Raw genomic sequence first — 27,800 nt, 5'->3', positions numbered from 1 at the left:
CTAAAATGGCAAACAGTCAATCGGGGACTGCTTAAAACCAAATTGTTATATTGAATTTTTGGAGCTGTTGAGGTCCATTCATTCTCCTTTGAATCAGGCTTTATCCAGCATAAAATTTGCTGTATCCAAGTCACTGATACAGGGATGGAAGTGTTTAATTTCATTTCAATTCAATATCTCAAATATACCCCTGTATCCCATGCTGAAAGTTCTCTCATGTGTAGGCCATTACTGTTAAATTTCAAATAATTTGTTTGGCATTCAGACAAGAGACAAAACCAGACAGCAAGTATAGAATATACCCTGCAATAAAACTCAAATATACAGCTACAGAAAGATTTGGTTGTTGGGTCAAGGTCACCCCTGTGACACCCTTTTGGAACAGTGGCACGTATCAACCACAGAGATAACACAACTTGCTGTAGTGTACTGAAATGCTATTGCCCCCTATTATAACATAATGACAGTATTGTTTAAGACGTAGACATTGCTTTGCCAGACATACATTCATACCAGTTTACAGATCAGAATGGGAAGACTAAATATGGTTGCATAATGCTACGTTCCTCACGCATGTAAAAACTCAGCAGCTTAGACCATATGGCCATGTTTAAGTGTTTACTGGAGAGCTTAATAAGTGCTTAACTCTGCTTACAACAAATGTTAACTGCGTTTAACCATATGTTTATCTTTATACAAGATAAATCCTTCAACACACAAGACAAGAGTATCCCAAGTTGAAGCTGTTATGAGTTATGAACTTTCATTTTTGCATTGCCTTAACAGCAGATATTTTGTAATATGTTAAGTGCATGCATAGTATGATATTCAGTACCAGTGAGCTATGATTACATTTTTTAAAGTTTTTTAAAAAATTGCATTGAGGGCTGGGCAGAAATGAATCCCAAGGTGGTGGCAAATATCCATGAACGGTATATTAATATTTACCAAGCAATTCTGCAGAAAGAAACCATTGCCACCTCGCAAAGAATATCATGTACATTTAACGCTACACTGGATTGATTGTGTTTAATGTTATAGGCTAATCAGTATTAGACCTCTGAACAACCCAGCCAACAACAGTGCAGAGATTTGCATCTCAGAAAGTGACATGCCTCATCATAATGTTCTGAACTGATTTTAAGCATCCATTAAAACGGAGGAATAAGGAAAATATTTATAAGCATAAATTAAAGTACAAAAGTGGGTTAATTCATAATTCAGTCAGAAATGTCATATCATGACTAACAGGCAAGGCAAGATTTCATATGTTAATTAACAAAATAAAGGGCAAACGGTTTTGGGCAGGATAATAATAAAAAAGTATAATACAGACAAATAATATTTACATCATCACAAAACCCAATGGGTGAATTACTGGTACAATAGTTTTCTTACATATTTGGTTGATCTACTTTTAAATGGGAAAGTTGCTTTTTTAGGTTATTTTCTGACATTATTTCTAAAAGTTCAAATAATCCCTAGTACACCCTACACAGTGGCATAACTTATTGTACCACTGTATCTAAATAAATAAAAAATAGAATAAAATAAAGGGCTGAACAGATTCCAGTTTGTTTAAAAAAAGATCTCTCAGATACTATTACATTGACCACTGAGATCTCATTGGGGATTAAAGAAGGCACTGTTTACCCTGGGTGCTCTGGATTGTCCTGCACTGTATATACCTAGGTAGGCCCTTAGAATGCCCAATTATGGTGCTAATGTTTAAAATGATTTCCCTATAGACACAGCACAGCAGAAAACAGCAATGCACTGGCGACAATTAAGGTAAATGGTAAATGGACTGCATTTATATTAGTACTATGGTACTACTAAGGTACTATGAAGAAATACACTGCTTCATAAAGGCATTATCATACTTTCTGGGTCTTTAGTGGTTTTGATTAAACTGACCCCCTCAACATAATTCAGACCATTTCAGAAACCTATGAGATTTAGTTAGTCCTCCATTTGACAGCAACACTGGTCAATTAGATCCCAGATCCCTAAATAGCATCTAATGCTTCAAAGATAAGTTGCTGTCATATCACAGAGATGCACAGCAAAATGTTCAGTGTTATATCAACTCTTACAGTGTTCTGAAAAATCCCAGCAAAATTATAATGAAAAATCCGGTAAGTGGAAAAAGAGTTGGAAAAGGGAGTAACTTCACTTTCACTCTCACAAGAATCCAAACTATCCACCAAAACCAAAGCTCCAAGTTATGCCAGGACTCCATTTTATGTTTATTCGCGAAAAAATAGGATTAGATGTATTTCCATATAAAACCAGAAAGTGTTGAATTGCATTTATTTACTTTCTTTTCTTTTTTAGGGGTGAAGGGAGGTGTATGTGTGTGTGTGTGTGTGTGTGTGTGTGTCTATGTATGTAGAGAATATAGACAAGGAACATCTCTTGTTCATGTTGATGTACATGAGCATGTATGTGGTGGTTCATGCAAGACTCTCCTCTTGCATCTGAGCTTTCTGGTATCCCTTGTAGGAGTTCTGCTGTGCTTCCAGTCCATAATTCCCCTCATCCTTCTTCTTCATCCTGTAGACCATTAGTGACACCAGTGCCACAGCCAGGACCAGCCCCACCACGCCTCCTCCAACAACACCTAGAGAGGAGGGAAGGTCAAACATCACATTAATCACAGACACTCTGTCCAATCCTGGACTGGTCACTGGGATATTTGAATAAACATCTAGCTAAACAAACACAGCTTACCTTTTATTTTTTAAAGTAAAAGTATCTATAAATAGCTGTGATTGTATTTTTTGGGCATGAAGGAATTGTGTGTGGTGCCATATGCTAGTGATGCTCTTTAGTGTAAAGTAGTTTTAGCATATTGGCTTTTAGTTTATAAAGTTTATTTTTGAGATAGACATGCATTCATGTGAATTTCCCTCAGATTGCCATATTTATACCTTACTAATGATTGATATAGAAAATTTGCATCAGTAGGTCTTGCCTGCAAGAACTTCTGTCCTCTCCAGAAGACCCTGGCTTTTTCCTACAGACGAGTCCATTGATTCTGACTTCAGGTCAAAGGTTAGGTCAGAATCATCCTGAGAGGTAACACAGAAAGGCACACAACATGCATTTCAATATGTTAACACAAGTTGATGAGCAGTTATTGTTTAATACCAATACCATGAGAAATGAAATTAAACAAAATTGCACATAATTAAAAAAATTAAAATTTCCATAACGGAAATAAGCATAAGCATTTCCATAAGCATGTGTATTTTTAAGTTAAGTTAAACCATTTTTTAATCCTCTAATCTTTAATTTTCCAATGTAGAATGCTAAATCACATTTGTAGGCCTTCTCCATCATTGAAAAATCTTCAGTCAATTAAGGAGATTCCTGTGTTTTTTGTTTTTAGTTGTCAGTATTTTTAAAAACGCATGTACTGTATGTCAGGTTAGGTATACTCCTGACAACGCCCTTGACTAAGTCAGGAGTTGGTCCCCAGTTGCTGCACTGTGGCTGCCCAGTGTCCAGTCCTCCTAAGAGGCAAGGATGGGGAAAGTGCAGATGGAAAACTACCCCACGGGGCAATAAAGTATAACTTAACCTTCACATTGTTACCATCAGCAGGGACACAAAATATGTGTCTCTATATCTAATGAAAAAAACCACTGCCACTAAATGTGACACTATCAGTCTACTTTTCAAAAAGTAAGTGCGCCAAATGCCAGAGTCTTGTGTAATGGGGTCGTCTGTGAAATTAATTTCTTACAGGTATCTCATTCTCTGCATCATTGGTCCTGCCATTTGGGATGATATTGTCTTCCTCAATGATGATGAACACAGACTCAGACCTCCTCTCTGTCTCTGTTGTGAGAGGTGAAGAGGCGGACATCTCAATTGCACCAACACCAGACTCCATATCCTCTTCAAAAGAGTCACGGATGCCAGTTTCATTGGTGTGGGACATAGTCTGAAGGGTAATTGCAGGGAGCCATGTCTCCTCCTCAGCTGGAGGCTTGGGGGTCACCTGATATTCCACAATGTCTGGCTCCACATCCACTACAATGCTGGTAACGGTGTGAAGGCCTTGTGATAGGGCCTTTGCATGAAAGGGCGTGGTCCCCACCCCTGAGGATTTGGTAACTCGTCCTCTGCCGGATGAACTGACAGAAATTCTCTGGTCCTGGGAGTTCTGATGGTCCATAATGTTGGGTGGAGAGAAAGAGATGATCATCTCCCAATCCCCTGAGCCTGAATGTTCTAGATCATTGCCAGATCCATCCAGGTCCTCCGACGTCATGAGGTCCTCCTGTCAGAAAACCACAAGAGAGAGAACATACACAAATCACATGGGCAGATGTGGGGTGCAATGGTAAAAGGTACTGCATTCTGCAGTTAATCCACAACTCAGATGACACTTCCTGATGTAGAGTATAAGTGTCTCTCCAAGACAGATAGGTGGATACAGTTCAAGGTTTATGCCTTTCTTCTTTATTTATAATGTGCTTGATTCTCCATTTCATGATTAAACTGTCTTTGGAAGACAATGGTTTGACACAATGTCTCATTGAGTGAAGCACTTACCAAAATATATGTTGGTAGAGAAATTAAACCCCACAGATCACATGGAACTGAACAAACAGCCAGCAATACTTGGAAATAAAGAAAAATGTTCCCTTAAAAACATCAGTCATACATATAGCTCTATTTCTCATTTGTGTTCCATATGTAAACCTCTATTATCTGACATACATGTCAGCAGGAAGTGTAATCGCTTGTCGCTCCTTAATTAAACATTATGGTCATTGATATACGTGGCCCTATAGATGATCAAATATTACAATACAGTCATATCCTTCAGCCACTACACAATTTGCCTAAAATCTGTGCAGTGTGGACTGGTGTTGATCTGAAATATTCAGGTCAATATTCAGTAAAAGAGCCATCCAATCACTCCCCTCTATGAGCAGGTCAACTCATTGATGCCGGTAAAGCAGCAACATTTGGAGAATACCCACAATCCTATATTTCCTATAATACCCAACCCACCTCCCACACAAGTTTATTGCCCAGGTGTTTGGCCCACACCTGCAAAGATCCCCCCTGCTGTTCTGTCCTCTTTCCTGAGCTGAAAGCTCAAGGGTTCTAAGAGGAGGGACCTGCAGATAAATATGTGAAGATGTCTCCATTGTGCGTACTGCTGACAGCTAGAAATTACAGAAACGTTTAATTCCCCGGGTGTGTTGGCACTCCTCTTTCCCTTCCCTAGCTAAGACTGAATTCTCACAGCAGCTATGCAAAATTTAGAATTTACAATGAGATCCATGCAATAACTGGGAAATGTTTACTAAGCCTAGCTATATTCATGTATTTTAGATAATATTGAGCAACTTACAGACACTCTTCTTAAAAGACAAACAGAACAAAACAGGTGTCACTCACGACCCAAATGAAATACAACAGAAACAAGTTAAATGAACTGGGCAAATGAAGTATAATTTCTTCGTAAATACGGTAGGTCACTGGGTGTGTCTTTAGAAACACAGACACTGGCTCTCAGCCTAGACACTGCAGTGTCTGAGAAGCTGTGTAAATGGACGCTGCTTTTCACAATACCATATTCAGCTGTGCACACAACTATGCGCCTGCTCCACTGCACTTCATACAAGCCCTGGGAGAGCATGGAAACTTCCGGAAATTCATCATAAAACCAAATGAAGTGATGGAAGAGGGTTCCTGTTTAATCTGTTAACAACAAAGGTCTCTTTGCCATCTGAAGTGCAATATAAATTTACCTCAGCTGCCATTATAAAATCAGGAATTCAGGAATCTCTTCCACTCTCAAAAGTATAGGTTTACATTTCACATTCTTTAACTGACAGCTCAGCTGGGAGCATGTACTTGGATTCACAGCAGAGGATTGATCAATGGCAGCTCCAGGACCATGGGACTCCACCTTGGTGCTTTCCTGCCCCTTACCAGTCATGAATAAGCCTGTCAAGAGTGACAGATTGCTTTATAAAACTTTCCTAATCTCCAAACTCTCCTTCTCAGAAATCAGTTGTTGAGAGGAGTGCAGGTAGCGAGGAAACAGTCTGGAATTTGGCCACAAAGGAGAATTTTAGATCGGACATATGCTGTAGGGTTTTGAGGCCAGTACGGGGGTGCTTTTCAGTACTGAGGTAATCATACTGTAACATATCAGGTGATTTACTAATACACATCATCCAGTCTCCTACTTCCTTCAGTTTGTTACACTGAAAACCATCTATTGGCAAGTGAAACAAAAGGCTGAAAATTTTCAAACTGGCTGGGAATTAGATGTATTCAGCTAAATGCCACAAAAAGAGTTGTATGGAAAAAGTTTGATAAACCAACCAAATATACTTGCCAATAAGAAGATATACTGCATAACTTTTAACTGGATGATGTTTAATATCATAGAGTAACTGATTATTTCTACAGGAGTGTTTCTGGCCTAAAAACGTAGGTAACCATCACTTTAGTCTTCCCAATATCCTACCATCAGTAAGCGATGGCCACAAGATAAATAAGCCCAGTAAATAAGCAAGGGACATTTTTAAAAGCAGGAAGACAATCTGCATTTTTGCTCAGTTGATGGATGTAGTGTAATGAATTCCAACACAGCTCAACCATTACTGAAAAAGCAACACGTGAATGTGAATATTTTTCTTGTATAGCACACAAATTCCGCCAAACACGTTACAGACAGTCTACTGTAAAGCTCCTCCTTACTTTAAAGCTTTACCTAATATTTTGTTAAGAAACGATAGGCCTACGCTGTAAAAAGGAATACAATAGGTCAGAAGACGTCTGTGACCTGATTCTGAAATCAGTTATTTTCCACTTCAGAATAAACATGTACATGCCCAACCAGGAGTCATTTTTCCTCTTCCGGTTTTGGACGTGCGATTTCTGTTTTACAGCAAAATTATGTTAATGTCAATAGGCCTAATAACATATAAAATAACAATAACATGAAATAATAATACATTAATACAATAATTTTAAAAAATCAAACTCACCAAAAGAGCAACATGAAAACTCCAACCGAGACACAACAGCGTGACCATAGATCTATTCTTCATTTTTTCTTTTTGTATGGCCTGTTATTTTATTTTTACAATACAGAGCACGACCGGTCATCAGGTACCAGTTATTTCCTTTATCTTCCAGCTACACCGTAACAAATCCTGTTGTGCTAATGGTAGAATGCCAGTCACAACTGTTTCAGTTTTAACCTTCCGATTACTCAAACTCCGCCTACTGTTAAAACTTGCCCAAGGTAAATCCATAGGAACAACCTTTAGACCGTGTGGGAATATCGGATCAGAAAGTCTGACAGACAGGGAGTCCTGTTTCCACATTTTCCACAGCGCATAGAGGGAGATGTTTCTCTCGGCACAGGGGCAGAATTTGACAACACTGAGCGACTTCAGCGAAGGACAGACGAGGGGGATTATTGTCTTTGAGCCAACGCGTTCCTTTATTAGCAGGTAAAGCAAAGGACGCTTGAAAAACTACCAAAGGATTGATATGAAGTGGTCAGTGGCCACGGGCACCAGACACACGCTCTTCTTAAACATGACAGAGACCGTGCATAAGGGAAAACAATCCGTTGCGCTCAATTAAAGCCACATGGAAGAACGCGTGGTAATATGGATGACCAAAAATGCCAAAATTTAAAATAAAGGAATAAATAAATTAGTTCATACAGCAATAAAAATGTACAGAAATGAAATAATTAAAAAAATAATAAATGCTGAAATACCCATTTATGTAACATTTAACCTATTTATTTATTTCTGTGTACATTGATTTATTTTTACATTTTTCTTGCATTCATATTTATTTATTTTAAATTTTTGAATTTTTGGGCCTCCATAGGTTGTAGGTTATATGAATCTCAACAAAAACACGTTTTCAACGTACAAAATGCCCACGCATACAAAGCACTTTCGATACGTCATTAAAACTTGCTAACTAGGCCCGCTGTGAAAAGTATTGACATTAAAATTAGACCAAGTTTCAACAAATATTGTTTTAGCTCACACAAACTAAACGAGCTCCATTCCAAAGCAGTGCTACCCAAATCACTTAAAGTGGAATGAATCTGCAGCTGATGTTTTACTTAAAGGTAAAAAAAGTACTTTTGAACAATTTTGTGCATCCGGTGGTGGGTGTTGAGGAGCATAGCCTATAATAATACATTTAGAATAAAACGTATTATTGTTGTTGTTGTTGTTGTTGTTATAGGTGTTGTTATCATTTATTTATTTATTTAGAAATCATGTTCACAAATAAGATTTTTTAAAGAAATTATTTTACATCATAAAATAAATTATACTATTGTACTTTTTGGCTAAACGTCATGTGCCCCCTCAACCAATTTTAAACACATTCTGTAGTTTTCATCAGCATTTTACTTGAAACAATTTAGGAAACATTGGGTGGCATCGCTTTGGAATACAGCTTGTTTAATTTGTGTGAGGTAAGATAGGCAATATCGTTTCTTGTAATTTGACGTAATTTTGATATCAATACTTTTCATGGCAGGCCTAGATTATGCCAGTTTGAATTAATTAAATTATAGACAATGCTTTGTATGTGACGGTGCTTGGCATGTTTTTCCGTTGAAAACGTGTTTTTCATCAGATCACACATAGCATTGGCTTGTTGGAAGCCACATTTACTTTGTGTGTTAATAAATGAGTGCAGTGGCTCAAAGCAGAGATCCGCCCGGTCAGTCCTTCGCTGAAGTCGTTACGGCATTGCTTTGTTAACTATGTTTTTCTTAACCGTTATTATTTAGAATTAATTTTATTTATTTACTTTTAAACATTTTACCATACAAAATTTAGGTAGGCCTACGTCATCATTTTGCGCATGTTGATCTCATTGTGGGATAACACTCCCATCTACTGGCCGTTTTTCGGAATTGTCGCAAAATAATACATCTTTATAACATATTTTTGGTGCGTGTACATAGCAGGACTTTGCAAAGAGTAGTGTCCCCTGCAGGCAGGAACTATTATTTGTATGTTAAATGCTATCTGATGCAAAAAACATTTTCAAAATACAAAAATGCCAAGTTACTCACACATACAAAGAACTGTCTATAAGTCTAGGCCTGCCATTAAAAGTATTGACATGAAAATTGTGCCAACTTACATGAAATTGTAATGAGTATTGGCTATCCTAGCTCACACAAATTAAACAGTCTGTATTCCAAAGCAATGCTACCCAGGGCTTCCTAAATTCTTTCAAGTAACTTAGCCCTTCTCGCATCCAAAACTTAATATATTTCAAATGGCTGACAGTTAAAAGCACTAAAATATTAGTTATTTTACAATCCTAAGATTAATAGCTGAGCCATGCATCATCCTATGGTTATAATTCACAATAATGATCATAGGCCATCTACAGGCTGTTATGTTTCTGTGATGTTGTGCATTTATAGCTCTCGTTTTAGAAAATCTCTCTTGTAATTATATGTTAAGGTCCAGATGTTACGGTTAAGGTTAAGCATAGAGTCTCCTCATTTCCCCTTAAATTAGGGTTCTCAATTTGAAGCAAATAGACATAGGTATGGATGCAATCACTGTCCTTAAATTTGACTTGAATACAATTTCTTTGACAAACACAATTTGGTGTATTCAGTAGTCGTCCAATTAAGAAACTCTTTCTGCTGGGAAAAGCAACACTTGCGTTTATTTATAAGAACAAGTGCTGTTTGAATCTGAGTAATAATGTTGCTGCTTTATAATGGTGTGCAGCAATGTGTTTGAAACAGTAACAGTGACAGTAGAAAGTCAGGGATAATACTGCTTCTGTGCCTGTGATGGAGCCACGAGGACAATAGAGATTATCTCCCATTGTCAGATTCAATGACATCACCCACTGGAACAAACAGCAGATCTCCAGAGACTGGGACATTTTGTACGAAAGAGGTGGCAAGTATCCAATAGTAAAGGTCCTGTGGAATTTATTGAGGAAAAGGTCAACAAACAATACAAAAAAGTACTTAAAATGAAAAATATTAAATAATTATCATTTTTTAATTTTTAATTTTTTACAGTTTGCGCTATCAGTGCAGGCTGGATTGGTTGCAAAATACGGTGAAATTTCTGAATTTACAGAGAAGTATCTACTCTGTCATGGTTTGGATCACTATTTTACACTCAAACTCATATATACTCAGATAGATTGGCAGACGTGTATGCACACGCATGCATTCATGCATGAACGATTTAGCTGATTTCAGATATAGGCCCATCAATGAAGAAATACAAAATGTAATATCTGTCAAAAGGAACCGTTTGCCACGGCACATTACAGAAAATTAAAGCATCAGTTGTCTGAGCGTTTATCTGACTGATTAAACGTCCCTCAGTCAATGAGATATGTATTCTATAGCTGACATAATATGGCATTGAGAGTAAACCATCCGTCAGTAGGCATTAAGATGACTAACTATTAATAGCTCTTTATACTTTAGAAATTTTAATTAACATTTGAAAGCAAATCAGCATACTCAGGGTTCTCAGGAGCAGCTTTGTTTAAACAATAGCGGTCTATCATAAGGTTGGCCTATCACGTTGGCTAACTTTGGCAAATGTGTAGAGGTATTAACTACTGAACTATTTAAGGGACTATTTAATTCCATGGACTACAAGTCATGAAAAGCTGTTGTGTATTTTGAACACATTCAGTGGATGGTGACCTGAACAACAGGAAAGACAAAATGCCTTCATACTATTTTCCGAAGTTAGTTGGCTGAACCCACTTCATGTTATACTACCTGAGTTAGACGAGCCACTTTCTTGCACCCAAAATATGCATAATCTCCAACCATGCAGCCTCCTTTTTGCTTTTGTTCATCTACCTCAAAAAGTATTTCCTCCACTGTAGATAATGGCAAAACAGAACCAACCTAGAGATTTGTCTGAGCTGCATGTGGTGTGCAAAGATATAAGAAAGATCAAGAAATGCAAATGTGTCTTGCTAGAACAAATGCATTAAAAATAACCTGCCACTATTCACTTCTAAGCGTCTTTCTTCTGTTTGCATACTCGTTTTGCAACCAGTTAGGAATGAGAGTTAGAATCTTTGTGTAGCTGGTGAAAATAAAAAAATGCTTTGTAAATATTTGGTAGATATTAAGTAAACTGACCATAACAATTTCACAGTGTGTCCGTGGGAGTATTTTAGACTTTTCAGTGTCACAATATCAGACTTCTGAGGCCGAGGATTTCAATCTTTCTTATGAAGTCATATAGTTTACAAAACTACATTTCATTCTCTTGAAAAAGTGATGTTAGAGTGGCTGGCAAAGGAATGAGTGACTGACTCCTACGGAGTCCAGCACATTTTGTTCCCGTGCTGAATATAAAAAATGGCCAGACAACATTTCTCATGGGGAGGAATGTGACTTTTAAATTGTGTCCACAATGAAAGCACAGATGTAGGTGTTGCTCCTCTGAGCCCTGGGCGTGAGACAATGGACCCCCGTCTGGGTCGGAATGCATCTGAGTGAATGAAATGAAAGCATATTGTAAATAATGTCCAGTGTGTAAATTTACAAGCCTTTCATTAGGGTGTACCTGCCCCCTGCACAATGTCCTGTTGCATAACATGTCTCTCTTTATACACAATATAAATTAAGTTGCGTAAGTTCAACAACTCCATTGCGCCTACATCACAAAGCATCAGAACTTGCCAATACATCTCTCCTATTTGATAGCAATCTCTTTGCACAGAACATGCACATGGTCTGGCATGATATATTGTATTATTGAACACATTTTTATTGATATTGTTACATTATTCATCTTGTAAATGCTAATAATGAATCATTTATGATCAGTAAACCCAGTAAGTTCCCTGCCCTGCTAAGGAGGGCTCAAGGGAGCTCTCTCATCCTTCCATTACAATCAGTATTTATTGCGAAGCAGCACACACGCATGTGTGTGTGTGTGTGTATATATATATATATATATATATACACACACACACAAACACACACACACACATACACACACACACCATTTTGCCAAGACTGTGACCTTTTTCACCTTGTGCTGCTTCAGACCACAGGAATGTAGATAAATGGGGAGCAAAATTGTTGGGGTTTCACATGTTTTGCAAGCACTTTGCAGGATAAACGACGCCTTTAATGAAGTAAGATGGTGAACTCCATATTTTTTGGCACAATGTGACATAGCTGGTGGGGAGATGGGCCTATATTCAACTTAGTGAGGGGACTTCTCTCCTTCTGAATCCATTGTCCCATGTGTGTCATCAGTTTCTTTGTGAATGTCACACAGATTTAGGAAAACAGAAGGTTTGTGCAATCGTATACGTAAAGTCTGTGTGAAGCCATTGTTTTAATAGGACTCATAACTTGTACTCACAAAATCATGGAATAAATTCCTAACTCTGACCACTGTGTGTTTATATTTGTGATTACATGAATGGTGCCATAGCAAGAGGCCTGTGTACAGGCTGCTCTTGCTCTGCTTCTTTCTGGAGGTGCATATGAACCTGTGTGGTGAATTAATGCTTTTACAACCTGCCTGCACGGTTGCATGTAAAGAGTTCTTGTGAAGGAAGTTCTTTGTGGGTATTCTTTAACACTATTCTTTGACAGTATTACTTAAATATGATTCTGATCAACATCAGACTATGGTCAATAATTTCAACATCCAGTCATTCAGAGCCAAAATGCTTTCCAAGCCTGTGTGATCTGCTTTTGACTCTTTAGCCAAAATGGTGCAGAATATACATGACAAGATGTTTGGAGATCATATACCTAAACATTTTCCCTGGAGTTCATTTTGAAATATTTCCCTCTACGAAATAATTTATGCTCAGTTCTTTGTTTTACTTTTACTGACATTGTACCAATTATTTTCTAGAGATCAGTAGATGCCCTTTACATAGTCAAACTACAGTAATGATTTGCATTGCTTAGCATGCCTTATATACTTTGCTTCATACTTACTCACCTATAGACACTATGCTGTGTCCCATTATTGAATTAAAGCAACAGAATTAGCTGGTAAATCCACGGCGAAAGATTTTATAATTTTTTTAATAGGGATAACTTAAAGGAATAGTCCAACTTTAAGTGAAATTCACTTTTTGGCTGTCTTACCCATAGTTATAAAATTGATACCAGTTTCATCCCTGTGAGTCCAATACAAAAATATTAGACAATATCTACGGGCTGCAAACTAACTGTGCTGCCTCTATGAATGGCTGCAGATTGAAGCCATGTTAGCTTTGCTAGTTGGTGACAGAAATACACCTTCCAGCATCTCAAAAACAGTTGCGGCGCCAGGATTTCTGTTCTGGATGGGCCAAAGTCATTTTGGCTGGGCTCATTAATTGCAAAAATTAGACTGTTTTCCAGTTTACATTCGTGAAATATATATATATATATATATTTGGCAGATAAAAACTAAAATGAAGAAAAAATGAAAATAACAGCCCTTTGAAGAAGATGAAATGAAAATGAATGAACACTGTAATCAATCCTCAAGGGACACTAGTGAGTTCTGCATTTTCTACTCTATCTGACAGAGGGAGTCCCAGAGCAGCCATGTTTCACTGCCTGCCTCAGGTCTAAGAATATATTAAAGCATGAGGGATGGAGTAAAAAGACCAGCAGACTACCTGGGCTCTTTATAATTTTGAACAAAACTGTGAATTTCTGAAAATAAACAGGGAATTTTGGGGTTATAATAAATGCAAACAAAGGTTGTTTTGTGACTTACCTGAGAAACTGAATGCAAGTAAGTTAGTGAAGACAATTTGCAAGCTTTTTTCTCAAACTATTTTGTGCATTTACAACAAAAGAAATTTAATTTAATTCTGGCACAGCACTTAAAATTCATCCCGGATTGACATCTATGTCTTTAAATACTGTAGGTCATTGTATCTCCTGAAGGCCAAGCACCACTTCATACTTTTAGCGTTTATTTATTTTAATGGGCCAGCTAAGTGCTTGAGCAGGAGGTGCTGTTGCGATTTCAACTAAGTGACCCAGATACTCTATCCTGACTGCAGGGAAAAGTGATGCTGGTGGAAAGCAGTCAGCCATATTTCCAGCCACAGGCTCATTTACTCCATACAGGCTCCAGAGATGGAAATAAGATTGATCCTATCTGTACAGTCTTTGTGTATGTTTTTCTTCCTATCCCCTGTATGTCCACCCCGACTGAAGGGATTTTGTACACAGATAGATGATGTTAAATTATTAACTGTATGTATTGTGCGCTTAATCACTCAACAGTTTGTCACTGTATGACTCTACCTATAGTATTTTCCTGTACTGTTATTGTAGCTGCTGTAATATGCATTAGAGTCATTGCAATGATGACTTTAAAAAAGTAAAATTAATTAATGATGATGGCGGTGGTGTTGAAAACAATAATGATGACTGTTTTTAATAAAGACCCCCACCCTCCCAGAAACTACAGTTCAAACATGTTCTGAATAACTTATAAGGCACAATTCAGTTATTGTGCATGATTTTTATCAATGAAGCTGCTACACTATCCTTCTCACATTGCTGGGAATTTTAAGGTCATTTTGTCATTTTGTCTATCATAAAGTAAACTTATTCTACTGCAATTCTAATTATGTGGAACACACAATTTCCACTTTTTTTGTGGTCTAGAATTGTTTCCTTTGTTGAAAAAATGCAGTGGTAACCAACTTTGTTCCTGGAGATCAACCGTCCTGTAGGTTTTCACTCTAATCCTAACAAAGGAAACCGCATTCAGCAGTTAGAGATCTCATTGAGCTGCTAAATAGTAGAATCAAGTGTGCCAAATTAGTGTTGAAATGTAAATCTACAGGAGGGTAGATCTCCAAGAACAGGGCTTGAAATTTCTCATTTATATTTTTTGTTGCAATTATTGGATCGAGGAAAAAGAGCCTTATTATTTGAAATATTTATCACACAATTATACACTTTAATTATGTGTAAATTGATGTGACATCAGTTCAATTATCAGTTTTACATCAATTTTACATATGGGGATCAATATGATATAGCCCATGCCCTACTCACAGGAGATCATGGGGGTCTCATGAGTGCTTTAAGACAGTTCATGGGATTCATAGAAAATAATGGGAGTCCATGGGTACTCCATGATCTCCCATGGGTACCCTATGGTGTCTCATGGGGGTGCCATGTTGGCCCTGTATGCTTATAATGGATTCCCATGGTGACCCGTGAACTCCCATTGATATTCAAAGACTCCCATCTTACAGTGATAAATACACTATATGGCCAAAAGTATTTGGACACCCCTTGGTATGGAGCTGTTTTTCATGGTTTGGGCTAGCCCCCTTAGTTACAGTGAAGGCAAATCTTAATGCTACCGCATACATCCACATTCCAGACGATTCTGTGCTTCCCCAACAGTTTGGGGAAGGCCCTTGCCTGCTTCAGCTTGACAATGCCCTCGGGCACAAAGCGAGGTCCATAGATAAATGGTTTTGTTGAGAACAGTGTGGAAAAACTTAACTAGCCTGCACAGAGGCCTGACCTCAACCCCACCCACCACCTTTAGAATCAACTGGAAAGTCAACCGCAAGCCAGGTCTAATCACCCAGTCAGTGCCCGACCTCACTAATGCTCTTCTGGCTGAATGGAAGAAAATCTCTGCAGCAATCTAGTATAAAGCCTTCCCAGAAGAGTGGCAGTTGTTATAGCAACAAAGGGTCGGTCAACTCCATATTAAGGCCCATTATTTTGGATGAGATGTTGGACCTCAGGTGTCCGCATACTTTTGGCCATGTAGTGTATATTTAGCAATGTTGATATCCTCTCATTGTTTTTGATGAGTATTTATACCCATAATATCTCTTTTAAGCCTACTGTTATGTATTGTATGTCATTTGCAACATAAAAATAAATTGTAAGATGTTACATTTTTAATATTGTCCAGGATAGGGTGGGCAGACCATAAAATGGGTAAATTCCTGGTTAATAGTTGACAGTCTTGAGTGAAAGAAGTTCTTTGAAATCGCCCCCCTATCAACACATCTGTGATGAATGAGGCCTCTGGTTTGGATGTTCGTTTTCAGTTTTGTGTTCTTGTCATGCTGGCTTCTCTCACTCATGCAGTGCCTGTTTATGTGTGATGTAATCAGCAGCAAGAGAGATCAATTACTGTTACATGAACAGTATTTTTGCTAGGCAAGTCAGCACCAGTGATAAACTGTCAGCAGCTCCAACTCTTCTAAGCAATATTTGTCACATGGTGAATCAATAGCAGCCTGGCTTTGCTTCTCCATGAATCAATACCAACTTTTAAAAAAGACTAATGGTATTAGACTCACACAAGGCTGGTGTTTCAAATTCAGAAAGAGCACAGAGAACCTTGCACATTATAATTACAACCAGAACGACAAATAAGAGACTGGTGGACGAGATTCAGACATGACTGCAAAGTCATGGCTTCTGAACATGGACAAGAGAGTGTTACTCCATTCCTTGCCTTTGAAAAGAAGGCTGCAGTGGAACATCCAAGCACAAGAGACAGCACATTATTGTGCAGCAAAGTTACAGCACAACACAGTGGGCCATGCCCTTAAGAGTTATATTTCTAGGCTTTGTCAGAACACAAAGTACTGTCCTGGCTCCCGCCTGTGGTTTGACTGGGAAACTATTCAATATACACAGCACAGATGTCCAATTTCACAAACCAGTAGTGATGACATTAATATATCCATTCACCCAAGATACACAAAGCATGCTTTCACAAACTAATCAACAGTACCCAAGAGGATATTTGCATGAACAGTGTTTTCTGTCTTATAAGCACATCAGTGTCCCGAATGTAACAGCCAACTTCTGCTTTAAAATGTTCCACATCTCAATTTGTTAAAATTCCACTATAGTTCAGTGATACTGGAGCTCATCTTTATTTTGACATAATTTGCTAATTATACAACTCATTCAGGTATAACCTCGGTTACACAAGGCTGACTATTTTGTTTTCTTCCATCATTGATCTGCAAAAAAATACAACAGTACTTTATGACATAATTTCACTTGAATGACTATTAATTAATCTTGGCATTTAATAGGCCACTTTTGTAGAGAATATAGACACAATAATACTGACAACTGTGCAGAAAGTAAGGTAGTTTAGATTTCAATGTAAATGTTGTTGGATGCTGAACCCATTTGCCTCCGGCTTAATACAATTAAACAAAAATAGTATTCCATTCCAATGTTTAATGTTTTATTAATAGCTGTTTAAACAGCTTTGGTAATAGTATCGACATATTCTAGCAAATTCACTTGAATCATAGAAACGTCCTTAGTATCACACGCATTAAAACGTATACAAACTTTCTCTGAAACAAAAAAACCAATGTACTTGTATACAAAACAAGTGCTGCCAAAAAGAAACATTTCTCCCATTATCAATGTCAAAACATATTTTAATACACTGAAAATGCGTCACATTGTCCCAATAAAACGGCAACCAATGGTAGCTCCGATCACGCTAACAGAAATTACAAAGGCGTGGTGCAGCATAATACAAACTCCGATGGTTACAAAACCGATTTAAATGCCAATGTAAAAGCAGTCAATTATGTGCAAAATACAGAGGAGAAAGGTTAGTCAACTGACCAAAATCTGGAGTTTCGTCTCAACAAAAACAAAACTAATATAAAAATATACATTGCCTACAATCCCTGTAGGGAAGGGAACAGCAGGCACGTTTGAAAATAAAAAATAAAAAAGTGACTCGATACAGCAGGTTTACGAAATTGTTCAAAATTCGTGTCCCCGCCCAGATATAACCGGGAGAATATACCTAAATGTGCCAGTCATCACATAGGCTATTAGGCAGATATTTAAAATGCATTTTGATATATGGGGCAGGTTAAACGTTCCATGATTCCCAATTGCGTTAAGTTTACCTGTCTTTGATACGTTTCACAAATCAATGCATTTCCCGAAAGGAACTGACTTTAACAATAGCCTACTTGGTAGTCCAGTAAACTCGGCAAGTGCGCTGAAAAAATAATCCAAATTTAGCCTACAACCGGAAGACTGCATTTATGGACCCCAGATCCACCGTACTACGCTGGCCACTGAATATCTCTCCATGCGGGACCCTCCAAACTCGAGTGTCATTGAACAGTGTTTAGAGTTCTGCCTGTAAAGTCCACTGCTAGTGGTGTTCAGTTCTGTTAACCTTACCCATTTTCCAGACAACAAAAAGAAAACAAGTGGTAGCGAAGTGTCTTTGTTTCTGGAATATTTGCACCAACAAACTGGTTTGTTTCGTGCGCTTTAGTAAATTCACGTATCAGTAAATTTCATAGTAGATTGCAACAGTTCGTACACCGCCCAGACGATCTGGATATCTTCTGCAGAGCAGCGCGAGTTGCCGTCTCGAACACCTCCCTCACTCCGTCCTTCGTTTTGGCCGAACACTCGAGGTAATCGTACGCCCCGATGCGCACAGCCATGGCTCTTCCATCCTCCGTCCGCACGGGTTCTTGTTTCATCCTGGCCAACTCGTTCCTAATATTATCGTCATTTCGCAAGTCTTTCTTGTTGGCAACTAAAATAATTGGCACGTTTGGGCAAAAGTGCTTGACCTCCGGCACCCACTTCTCGGGAATGTTTTCTAGCGAGTCTGGACTGTCAACGGAGAAGCACATCAGTATGACATCAGTGTCTGGATAGGAAAGCGGGCGTAGTCGGTCGTAGTCTTCCTGTCCGGCTGTATCCCAAAGAGCCAGCTCAACTTGCTTGGTGTCTACTTCGATGTCGGCCACGTAGTTCTCAAATACAGTAGGCACATACACCTCCGGGAACTCATCTTTACTGAACACGATAAGCAGGCAGGTTTTCCCACAAGCCCCGTCCCCCACTACCACTAGCTTCTTACGAATAGCAGCCATTGTTTCTGTTATTTTTGCTAAAGAGGTAAACTGCTGTAAACAACACGCTAATCTATCAGTAGCGCAATTTTCAGAGCATGGAATATGTAAAAGCACGATGAAATCACAGGAGTATGAAACGTGTTCTTTACTACATCCAATAATTCTCACTCACAGTACTTTAAACTGATTTCAACCGGGGCGCATGCTTTATAAAGTGCTCCCCTGCTTTCCTAATATAGCGATCCAATTGGGAAGAGAGAGGTGAGGTCATTGATTCTGAGAGAGGAGCTGATAGGACTCTGAGGTGGTACCCGATTGACGGAGGAGGGATTACCACCACGAGGACTCTCATGCTGTCTGTGGATGCCGGTCGGAATTCTCCCATAGAGACACTGATATAGAGACACTGATTCAGAGCCAGCAAGCAATCTATAGCACTAATATGTTGTGCACAAATATGACGCTGATCCAGCTAGGATATAAACCAGTAACGCTCTTGAATAGTGCGCGAAAACCATTGCGATAAAATTAGTAACCGTATCTCTGCCAATTTAGGCCATACAGGTAAATGCCCATGGTAAATTACGTAATTATTTTCTCCAGTGCGGAGAAATTTGCTGCTGCTCCAAAAAGCATATGCAATTTTATTTTCCCCACAATAACTTCAAGAACGAAAGTTCTGTTTCCTATTTCTTTTCAAATTATTTTGTACATTACTTTGCAAACCTCATTACTGAGACGTATAGCCACGTACGTTTATGAAGAATCAAAAATCCTTGTTGCAGCTGTTGGCTGCTGAGGGCGAGTTGCTACTTGTGCAGTTTTCCATTAGCAGAACAATTGGACATAGCCTACTACCAATACAATTAGGCAATCAAAACTGAAGGACAAAAGACATTCTCTGTTTTGAATACCTGCAGTGCCTCTTTGAGGTTATTCAGTCTCTGGAGTAGGCCTAATACTGGGATTTTCACCCAAAGTGGCGCTCTTGGTTTCTTCAAAGCCTTTATAATTTTCAAACAACCCACTGACAAAAACCTAGTTAGCAATCTTTTGCCAGCAACATGAAAACAGTCAGTGGGAAGTGATAACAGTACCATGTTTAAATACATCACATCAAAATAAAGTAATATGTTTAACATAATGTTTCACTTCTTATATGACATCAAATAGACATCAAGGAATGTTTAAAATTCAAGTTTCTGTTGTTACATTACATTACATTACATTATAGGCATTTAGCTGACGCTCTTATCCAGAGCGACTTACAACAGTGTAACCAAACTCAGGATCAAGTCCACTTAAGTCCATTGAACAAAATGCAGATAAAAAGCCTTTACTATGATAGCATACATTAAGGAGAAACAAGATAGTCTGAACCAAAAATTTTTTTTTTTTTTTTTTTTTTAATAGTTATGGGAGGGGGTTTAGGGAAGAGGAGAGAGGTACACAGAGAAGAGGTGCGTCTTGAGTTTCCGTTTGAAGGTGCTCAGACACTCTGCTGTTCTGACCTCCACTGGAAGATCGTTCCACCATCGTGGGGCCAGAACTGCAAAGAGTCGAGACCTTGTTGCTGCTCGTGTTGGGGGAGGAATCAGCCGCCCTGTAGTAGCCGATCGGAGCGATCTGGCCGGCTTGTAGGGTCTGATCATCTTCTGCAGATAACCAGGAGCTGACCCCTTGACTGCTTGGAAAGCAAGCACCAGTGTCTTAAACCGGATGCGAGCTTGCACTGGTAGCCAGTGGAGGGAGATGAGGAGGGGAGTGACGTGGGAGTCACGAGGGAGGTTGTAAACCAGACGTGCTGCTGCATTCTGGATGAGCTGAAGGGGTCTGGTGGCTGATGCTGGGAGGCCAGCCAGGAGGGAGTTGCAGTAGTCCAGACGTGACAGTATCATGGCCTGGACCAGGAGCTGTGTGGAATAATTGGTGAGGAGTGGTCTTATTCTGCGGATATTGTACAGGATGAACCTGCACGACCGGGTGGTTGCCGCGATATTCTCAGAGAGTGCCAGCCTGTTGTCCAGCACAACTCCAAGATTTCGGGCACTCTGCGAAGGGTGTAGGGGAGTGTCTCCTAAAGAAATGGGCAGATGAGAAGTGGGAGAGGTAAGAGAAGGAATATGGAGAAGTTCCGTTTTGCTTGTGTTGAGCTTGAGCTGGTGTTTGGTCATCCAGCTCTGGATGTCACTCAGGCAGGCGGATATGCGATCGGAGACCTGAGTGTCTGTGGGAGAGAAAGAGTAGAAAAGTTGAATATCATCTGCATAGAGATGATATGACATGCCATGGGCGGCAATAACAGGGCCAAGGGACCTAGTATACAGAGAAAAGAGGAGGGGACCAAGGACAGAGCCCTGAGGGACCCCAGTTGTGAGGGGACGAGGAGCTGATACTGCACCGGCCCAGGCAACCTGGAAGGAGCGGCCGGAGAGATAGGACGCAATCCAGTTGAGGGCTGGTCCGCAAATTCCCAATTCTGTCAGGGAAGACAGAAGTGTTGTGCCATCAGTTAAGTAAATCATGTCCCTCATAAATCAATCAGGCAGTGTTTACCTCAATAGACAGTGTAGTTTTTCAGGTTTTCAACCAATGGCTTGTTGAGTTTAGCGGTAGAATGGGACTGCCGAATGCTGAAGCATGTAGCGTGTAAAATCATCTGTCCTCGGTTGCAACACACACTGCAGAATCCCAAACTACCTCTGGAAACAATGTCAGCACAAGAACTGTTCATCAAGAGCTTTATGAAATGGGATTCCATGGCTGAGCAGCTGCACACAAGCCTAAGATCACCATGAGTAATGCCAAGTGTCGGCTGTAGTGGTGTAAAGCACAATCTTAATGCTACAGCATACACTGACATTCTGGAGAATTGTGCACATCCAACTTTGTGGCAGCAGTAGCGATGGCCCTTTTCTGTTTCAGCATAACAATGCTCCCGTGCACAAAGCAAGGTCCATAAAGAAAAACTTTTCTGAGTTTGTTGGGGAAAAATTTGACTGGCCTGCATAGAGCCCTGACATCTACCCCATTAAACACATTTGGGATTAATTAGAATGCCGACTGCGAGCTAGGCATTACACCCAACATCAGTGCCCAACCTCACTAATTTTCTTTAGGCTGAATGGAAGCAAATCGCTGCAGCCATGTTCCAAAATATAGTGTAAACGCTTCCCAGAAGAGTTGAGGCTGTTACAGCAGCAAAGGGGGATCCAACTTCATATTAATGCCCATGGTTTAACAAGTACATATGGGTGTGATGTTCAGGTGTCCACATACTTTTGGAAATGCAGTGTATGCCTGGATTGGTGTATAAGATTCAGTATTTATTTAATAGGCCTAAATGTTTGTCATTTTTATTTATTTATTTATTTATTTATTTATGCATGCTCCACCAGCAGGAGGTGCACTGGGCATAAAGGAGAAAAACATCAATGAGCGGTTGATGACTCTGCTGTTGACCCAAGGGCACTGCAGAAGGTAGGGCAGGCAATAAAACCTATCAGGAAGTAACACCTACCTCTACATGGTTGGAAGCCAGAGTGCAGCTGGCTTCACTTCACAGACTAGTCTGTGTTTAATCACAATTAATCACAAGATCAAAACTTATCAAGGTTAACATTCAATATAATAATTATATTCACCTCAAATCTGATTCAATACAGTTGTTTTTTGGAGGGAAAGACTGAGGCATATGGCTAAATGTTTGTAAATGATAAGCAAAACATCTTCATTAGTGCTTTCACAAGCAATATCAGCACAGTGTAAAGCCCTTTACATCATACACTGTTGAAACATAGTTTAAGAATTAGCTGGTTACTTCATAAACAGGATTTAACTGTCCATGATTCCAAAAGAGCACAAAAAGAACAGAATTGACTTGTTAAAACCATAACAGTGCGTTGGATATCCACAGAAATCATAATCAAATCAATGGTTTTCTAGGCAGCTATTTCAATAAGACGTTTAGGAACTGAAAGCAAAACCTTTGAAACAACTAATTCCCTCTCTGGCATATTACACAGTACTTAAGTTTCCCCACTGCTTGAAGTGGGCCAGTACCCAGCGGTACACAGTACCAGCACATCTACGTTTTGCTCTTGGGAGTACTGTGACTTTTTCTTGCTTACTGGCACTTTAAGCTCCTGGCACAATTTTCTGCCCCAGTCAGTGCTTGAATTGGGCCAGTACTCACTTTTGATTTTGGACCATATGCATACCATTGCTTCTTATTGCGTACCACCTCTTGTTCCTGGATTAAGGTACTCAAAAATTGTTTACCACTGTGACGATCCTATCCGCCCTGTCTGCCTGTTACGTGATTTGTGTGGCTGCTCTCTTTGCTGTCTTGGCAGGTACTGGAGATGGGCGTGGCAGAGTGTAATCAGCAACACTGGCAACACCTGGGCCCTGTGTGCCAGCGCTCTTTAAAAGATCCTCTTGGAGCCTTTGTGCTCTCCTCCCTGAGATATCCTTTGGTTTTTGGTTGGCGTTTGGCTTGTGTTTCTACACACGCTACTGTTAGTTTAGGTTCTTATTATGTTATTCCTTTTTCTTTTAATGAGATGTTTGTTGGTCGTGTGCGTCTCACTCTTTTGTCATGGCCGTGCGGCCCGGTTTGTGACAACCACAATAAGACTAATAGTTTTAGGCTGCTGGTTTGTGTTTGCAGACTTACTATTAAAACAAAAGTTAGTTCTTATTGTGCTGTTGTAGATGACCTCTTCTTAAACAACTTGTTAAATGATTTTATTGGCCCAGTGGCACATTTCTGCAAATGTTAGCAGCTGCAATGGAACCTGTTAGCTTGGCTCAGAAATGGGAAGTTCCAGAATGGACCGATACGCCATAGCAGGACTTCTACCCTCAGTTACAGTCCCCCTCCTACACTCCCTCTCTGCTTTGAGTTAAGCTTAATTATAAGTGTCACTTACATAAGGGCCACTCACAAGTGAGGGCTAGGCATCAAAGTGATTAGGGAGCATACAAAGCAGCAGATATGGGTGCACTTTTGTTCTGCTCTGATGACCCTCATCCAAATTTACAAAGAATGAATTATCACCAATAATAAATAATCACTACCTAAAAGAACATCACTTAACAGTTGGACACAGTAGGTGACTTTGAACTGCCACATTTAAATTACAAATAGGCTAATGATGGCTGCATATGAGATTGGTGTTATCAGTAGGCTGCACTTTAATAAATAAAATTTGCATCACTTGAGGCTACACTTGTTTTCAAACAAGACAACACTGCGATGGCCATGATAATTTTCTTTTGAAAAGGTATGACATGGCAGTAAAATTACATTTGAATGAAGTTAGCTCTACAGTGCCTTAACAACTCTGGTGACGGCATTAAACAACGCAATACCTGCTGTGCCTGCACTTGCTTTTAAGCCAGCACTTTATTACTGAGGGCACATTGGAGGGTCGAACAGTTCCGTAAATGAGGCCCAATGATTTCAAAAATGATATAATTATAAATGCAAGGAAAGGCAAATCCAGTCCTTTCCTGCACTCTGGTGGCGAGCAGGAACCATGACATTTAAGGAATAGCACACTGTATTGCAGCAGAAATAAAATTTACATTTACATTTACATTACATTTATTTGGCAGATGCTTTTATCCAAAGCGACATACAAAAAGTGCATTTCATGGTCATAGACAACTGCTGAACACAGGTTCAGTAAGGTACAATACTTATTTTGTGCAGCTATTTTTAGCCAAGAACACAGTTTAGTTCACACAGTGAACACTATTCAGACCTAGATTCAGCAATCGTTTTCAATAAATATAGAGCAAACAACCTTGATCTGAAATCGGTTGCAGAAAGACTTTTAATATGATTTAGTATCATGCTAAAGGCAGACTCGGAAATGAATACAGATGCAACTGAAACCACAAGCTGACAGGGGCAGAGTGTGAGCTAAATAAAAAAAGCAAAACAAGCAGAATAGCTAACATGACTTCTTCATCCACTGTAATGGTAGTGACAGTAGTGTATTGTCAACATACTCTCACGATATAATTGGAATTAGAGATTCAATAACGTCTGGCCTTGTAGAAGAAAATATACCGTAGTCGGCAGGATTCGAACCTGCGCGGGGAGACCCCAATGGATTTCTAGTCCATCGCCTTAACCACTCGGCCACGACTACAACACGCTAAGCTAACTTCATTCTTTATTCTGATCATTTTGCCCGTATAGTAGGCCTATTCACATAAAACTGCAACTGTGTAAAACTCAGAGATTCTAACTTTGTTTGGAATCTTCTTGTTCAGCGTATTAGAATGTCTCTAAATACAGATTTAGTTTAAAAAAAATAAAAAATAAATAGTCAGCCAAATCTATCTTTACTATTTATCTAAACATCTGTGTTCATTCATAGGCCTGTGATAAATTATATACGCCATTTAATTTTTTTAATTTATGCATAATTTCTTATAGAAAGAATGGTGGCTGATTGCTACGGAAGAGGATTATGGCCACGTGAATTTTATTTATTTATTTATTTATTTTTTGAGTTCTGACTTTTAAATCAGAAATCAGAAGCCATTTCATTAAAAGAAGAGCAAAAGGTGAGTGAAAAGAAATAGGTGATGGTTTGGTGCCTGGTGTTTGTAAAAATCAAAGAAAAGGCTACGGATATGAAGGATGTGAAATGCAGACACGGGTTAGCTAACGTTAGTAGCACGTTTGTTAGCTAACATTAAAATTTAGCTACTGCAAACTAACGTTGTGCATGTAACAGTAGTGTAGATGTTAGTGGTTAAGAGTACAATGCCTGGAGAATCCTGGCTAAGTAGCCAGGTAAGGGATAATGCCCGACGAGGTATCCATTATGTAAGGAATAAACCATGACGTTCTGTCCCGTTATTGAAAAATAATGTACGACGTGGGTGGTGATGCGCCCGAGGTGAAGCCGAGAATCGTCTCACGGCATGCTTGTTATCGCGGCTAACTAGCTAGCTAACTAACTAATGAATTGTATTCAAAACAGCGGTTACTACAAACGCAATTGTTTACAAAGATACGGATGAAAATGCGACTTCATTCTCAGATTTCTGACTTTATTCTCAGAATTCTGACTTTAAATTCTGACTTTAATCTCAGAATTCTGACTTTAAAGTCAGAACTAAAAAAAAATTTCACATCTGGCCCTAATCCTCTTCCGTAGATTGCCGTGGAATGGAAGGGTTTTCGATAGTTATTGCCACGGAAACGGAAAGTGTCATTTAAATAATATTGTAGAGCGTGTTTTTTTTCTCTCTGTTGTTAGCTGAAAGACGCTGTCATAGCGTTGCACATGTCCTATTCACCCAGAGGGGTGTAGCCTAATACGAACCGAGATTACGAGGTTTGCGAGCTAATTTAAATTTAACCCTGGGTTTTCCGTATCGAAACTGACTCAAGTTACATCGGGGTATGTCGCCATGGTAATTTACGATGCCCTGCATGGTCCGCAGCAGGATGTTCAGGCCATCGTATTGAAATATAAAAGCCCCGACCTTTGACTAATCAACCTGGAAAACGGCGTCTCCGTTCCTGCAGGATCCCGTAGAGCACGGGGGTGTTCCGCTGGGTGGAGATGATTTACAGACCGAATTAATCAGATGGCTTTCTCCACTCTGGGTGCATAGGCTACATCAGATCTGATGAAAAAACACGTTTTCGGTGTACAAAAATGCCACGTTACTCACACATACAAAGCACTGTATGTAAGTCATTAATTCAAGTGGTCAGTTACATGAAACAATAGGCTTCTGGCTATCTTAGCTCACACAAACTGTAGTCTATTCCAAAGCATTTCTTTTTGTACTGTGTTTGTTATGAATTCGTGATAACAGTAATCAATATAAGGGTGGGCTGTAAGGATACATGCATGCAAACACACATTCTAGCTGAATGAAACACACAGGCGTGGATTAGGGTAATTTTTTTTCCTTTACCATTAATGACAAATAAATGTAAGTGTATTTCATATTTTTAAATGGAAGCATTTTTAATGGGCTATTGTACACGACAGAATGTGAACACTGATTTCTCTCTTTGTTTAGAAAATGTATCGTTTCGTATCATTAATCATAAGAAAAAATTGAAAATTTGATTACTAACCTGATATTACTATTAGGCAAATTTCATATTCATAATTCTAAATTTAACAAGTTAATTGTTTTGTATGCCCTATGTATATATTATTTTGTGTATAATAAATGTATTAACAAAACAATAAACATTAACAAGTCAATATTCTATCACTAAAATGTAACAGAATTACAACATTGTTGCTCGGCAGGCAGGCAAACATCTGACCATTTACAATATGCCACAGTGCTAGTTTTCTTTAAAAATTCCCAGAAGACTTTGTAATTATGGAAAACAGAGTGTATGAATTATGAATTACTATGCATTGTTTGTTTATCCTAGTAATTCATTTAAAGTTTTAAGGATGTTGTATAATAATAATAATAATAATAATAATAATAATGATGGACGGCACAGTGGTGCAGTGGGTAGCACTGTCGCCTCACAGCAAGTAGGTCCTAGGTCCAAATCTCGGCCCGAGCCTTTCTGTGCACAGTTTGCGTGTTCTCCCTGTGGGTTTCCTCCAGGTTTCCTCCCACAGTCCAAAGACATGCAGGTAGGCTAACTTGAGACTCTAAATTGCCAATAGGTATGAGTGTGTGAGTGAATGGTTTGTCTGCCTGCGATAGTTTGGTGACCTGTCCAGGGTGTCTTCCTACCTCTCACCCAATACATGCTGGGATAGGTTCCTGCACCCCCCACAACCCTGACCAGGAATAAGTGGGTGTAGATAATGGGTGGATGGATAATAATAATAATAATAATAATAATAATAATA

At 39.1% G+C, this 27,800-nt stretch overlaps 2 protein-coding genes and 1 non-coding gene across 3 annotated transcripts; all 3 read right to left on the bottom strand.

Annotated features, from left to right (window-relative positions):
• Nucleotides 1–606: 606 nt before the first annotated feature.
• LOC118229323 (syndecan-1-like) lies at nucleotides 607–7,390 on the bottom strand. Its single transcript, XM_035421186.1, has 4 exons — nucleotides 7,029–7,390; nucleotides 3,752–4,291; nucleotides 2,978–3,074; nucleotides 607–2,623 (listed from the first exon to the last, which is right to left on the bottom strand). Exons 1-4 carry the CDS (start codon nucleotides 7,089–7,091, stop codon nucleotides 2,457–2,459), a joined length of 867 nt encoding a protein of 288 aa, XP_035277077.1. The 5' UTR covers nucleotides 7,092–7,390; the 3' UTR covers nucleotides 607–2,456.
• Nucleotides 7,391–17,240: 9,850 nt separating this feature from the next.
• Nucleotides 17,241–19,147, bottom strand: LOC118229160 (rho-related GTP-binding protein RhoB-like). The gene has a single exon (XM_035420871.1). It carries the CDS (start codon nucleotides 18,946–18,948, stop codon nucleotides 18,358–18,360), a length of 591 nt encoding a protein of 196 aa, XP_035276762.1. The 5' UTR covers nucleotides 18,949–19,147; the 3' UTR covers nucleotides 17,241–18,357.
• A 5,865-nt stretch (nucleotides 19,148–25,012) lies between these two features.
• On the bottom strand, nucleotides 25,013–25,094 carry trnas-aga. Its single transcript has one exon. It is a non-coding gene; the product is annotated as a tRNA-Ser (tRNA).
• Nucleotides 25,095–27,800: the final 2,706 nt, after the last annotated feature.

Source organism: Anguilla anguilla, chromosome 6, assembly GCF_013347855.1.
Source record: "Anguilla anguilla isolate fAngAng1 chromosome 6, fAngAng1.pri, whole genome shotgun sequence".
NCBI lineage: Eukaryota > Metazoa > Chordata > Actinopteri > Anguilliformes > Anguillidae > Anguilla > Anguilla anguilla.
The sequence above is the reverse complement of the archived record's forward strand: the minus strand, read 5'-3'. Positions and strand labels throughout refer to the sequence as shown.

Bases quoted from the DNA above. Each gene is read 5' to 3' on its own strand.
- LOC118229323 (XM_035421186.1), bottom strand. From the start codon at position 7,091: ATGAAGAATAGATCTATGGTCACGCTGTTGTGTCTCGGTTGGAGTTTT. The intron at 4,292-7,028 runs GTGAGTTTGATT...GTTTTCTGACAG, and splicing joins GTTTTCATGTTGCTCTTTTG to GAGGACCTCATGACGTCGGA. The intron at 2,624-2,977 runs GCAAGACCTACT...CCTCCTCTCTAG, and splicing joins GAGGACAGAAGTTCTTGCAG to GTGTTGTTGGAGGAGGCGTG.
- LOC118229160 (XM_035420871.1), bottom strand. From the start codon at position 18,948: ATGGCTGCTATTCGTAAGAAGCTAGTGGTAGTGGGGGACGGGGCTTGT.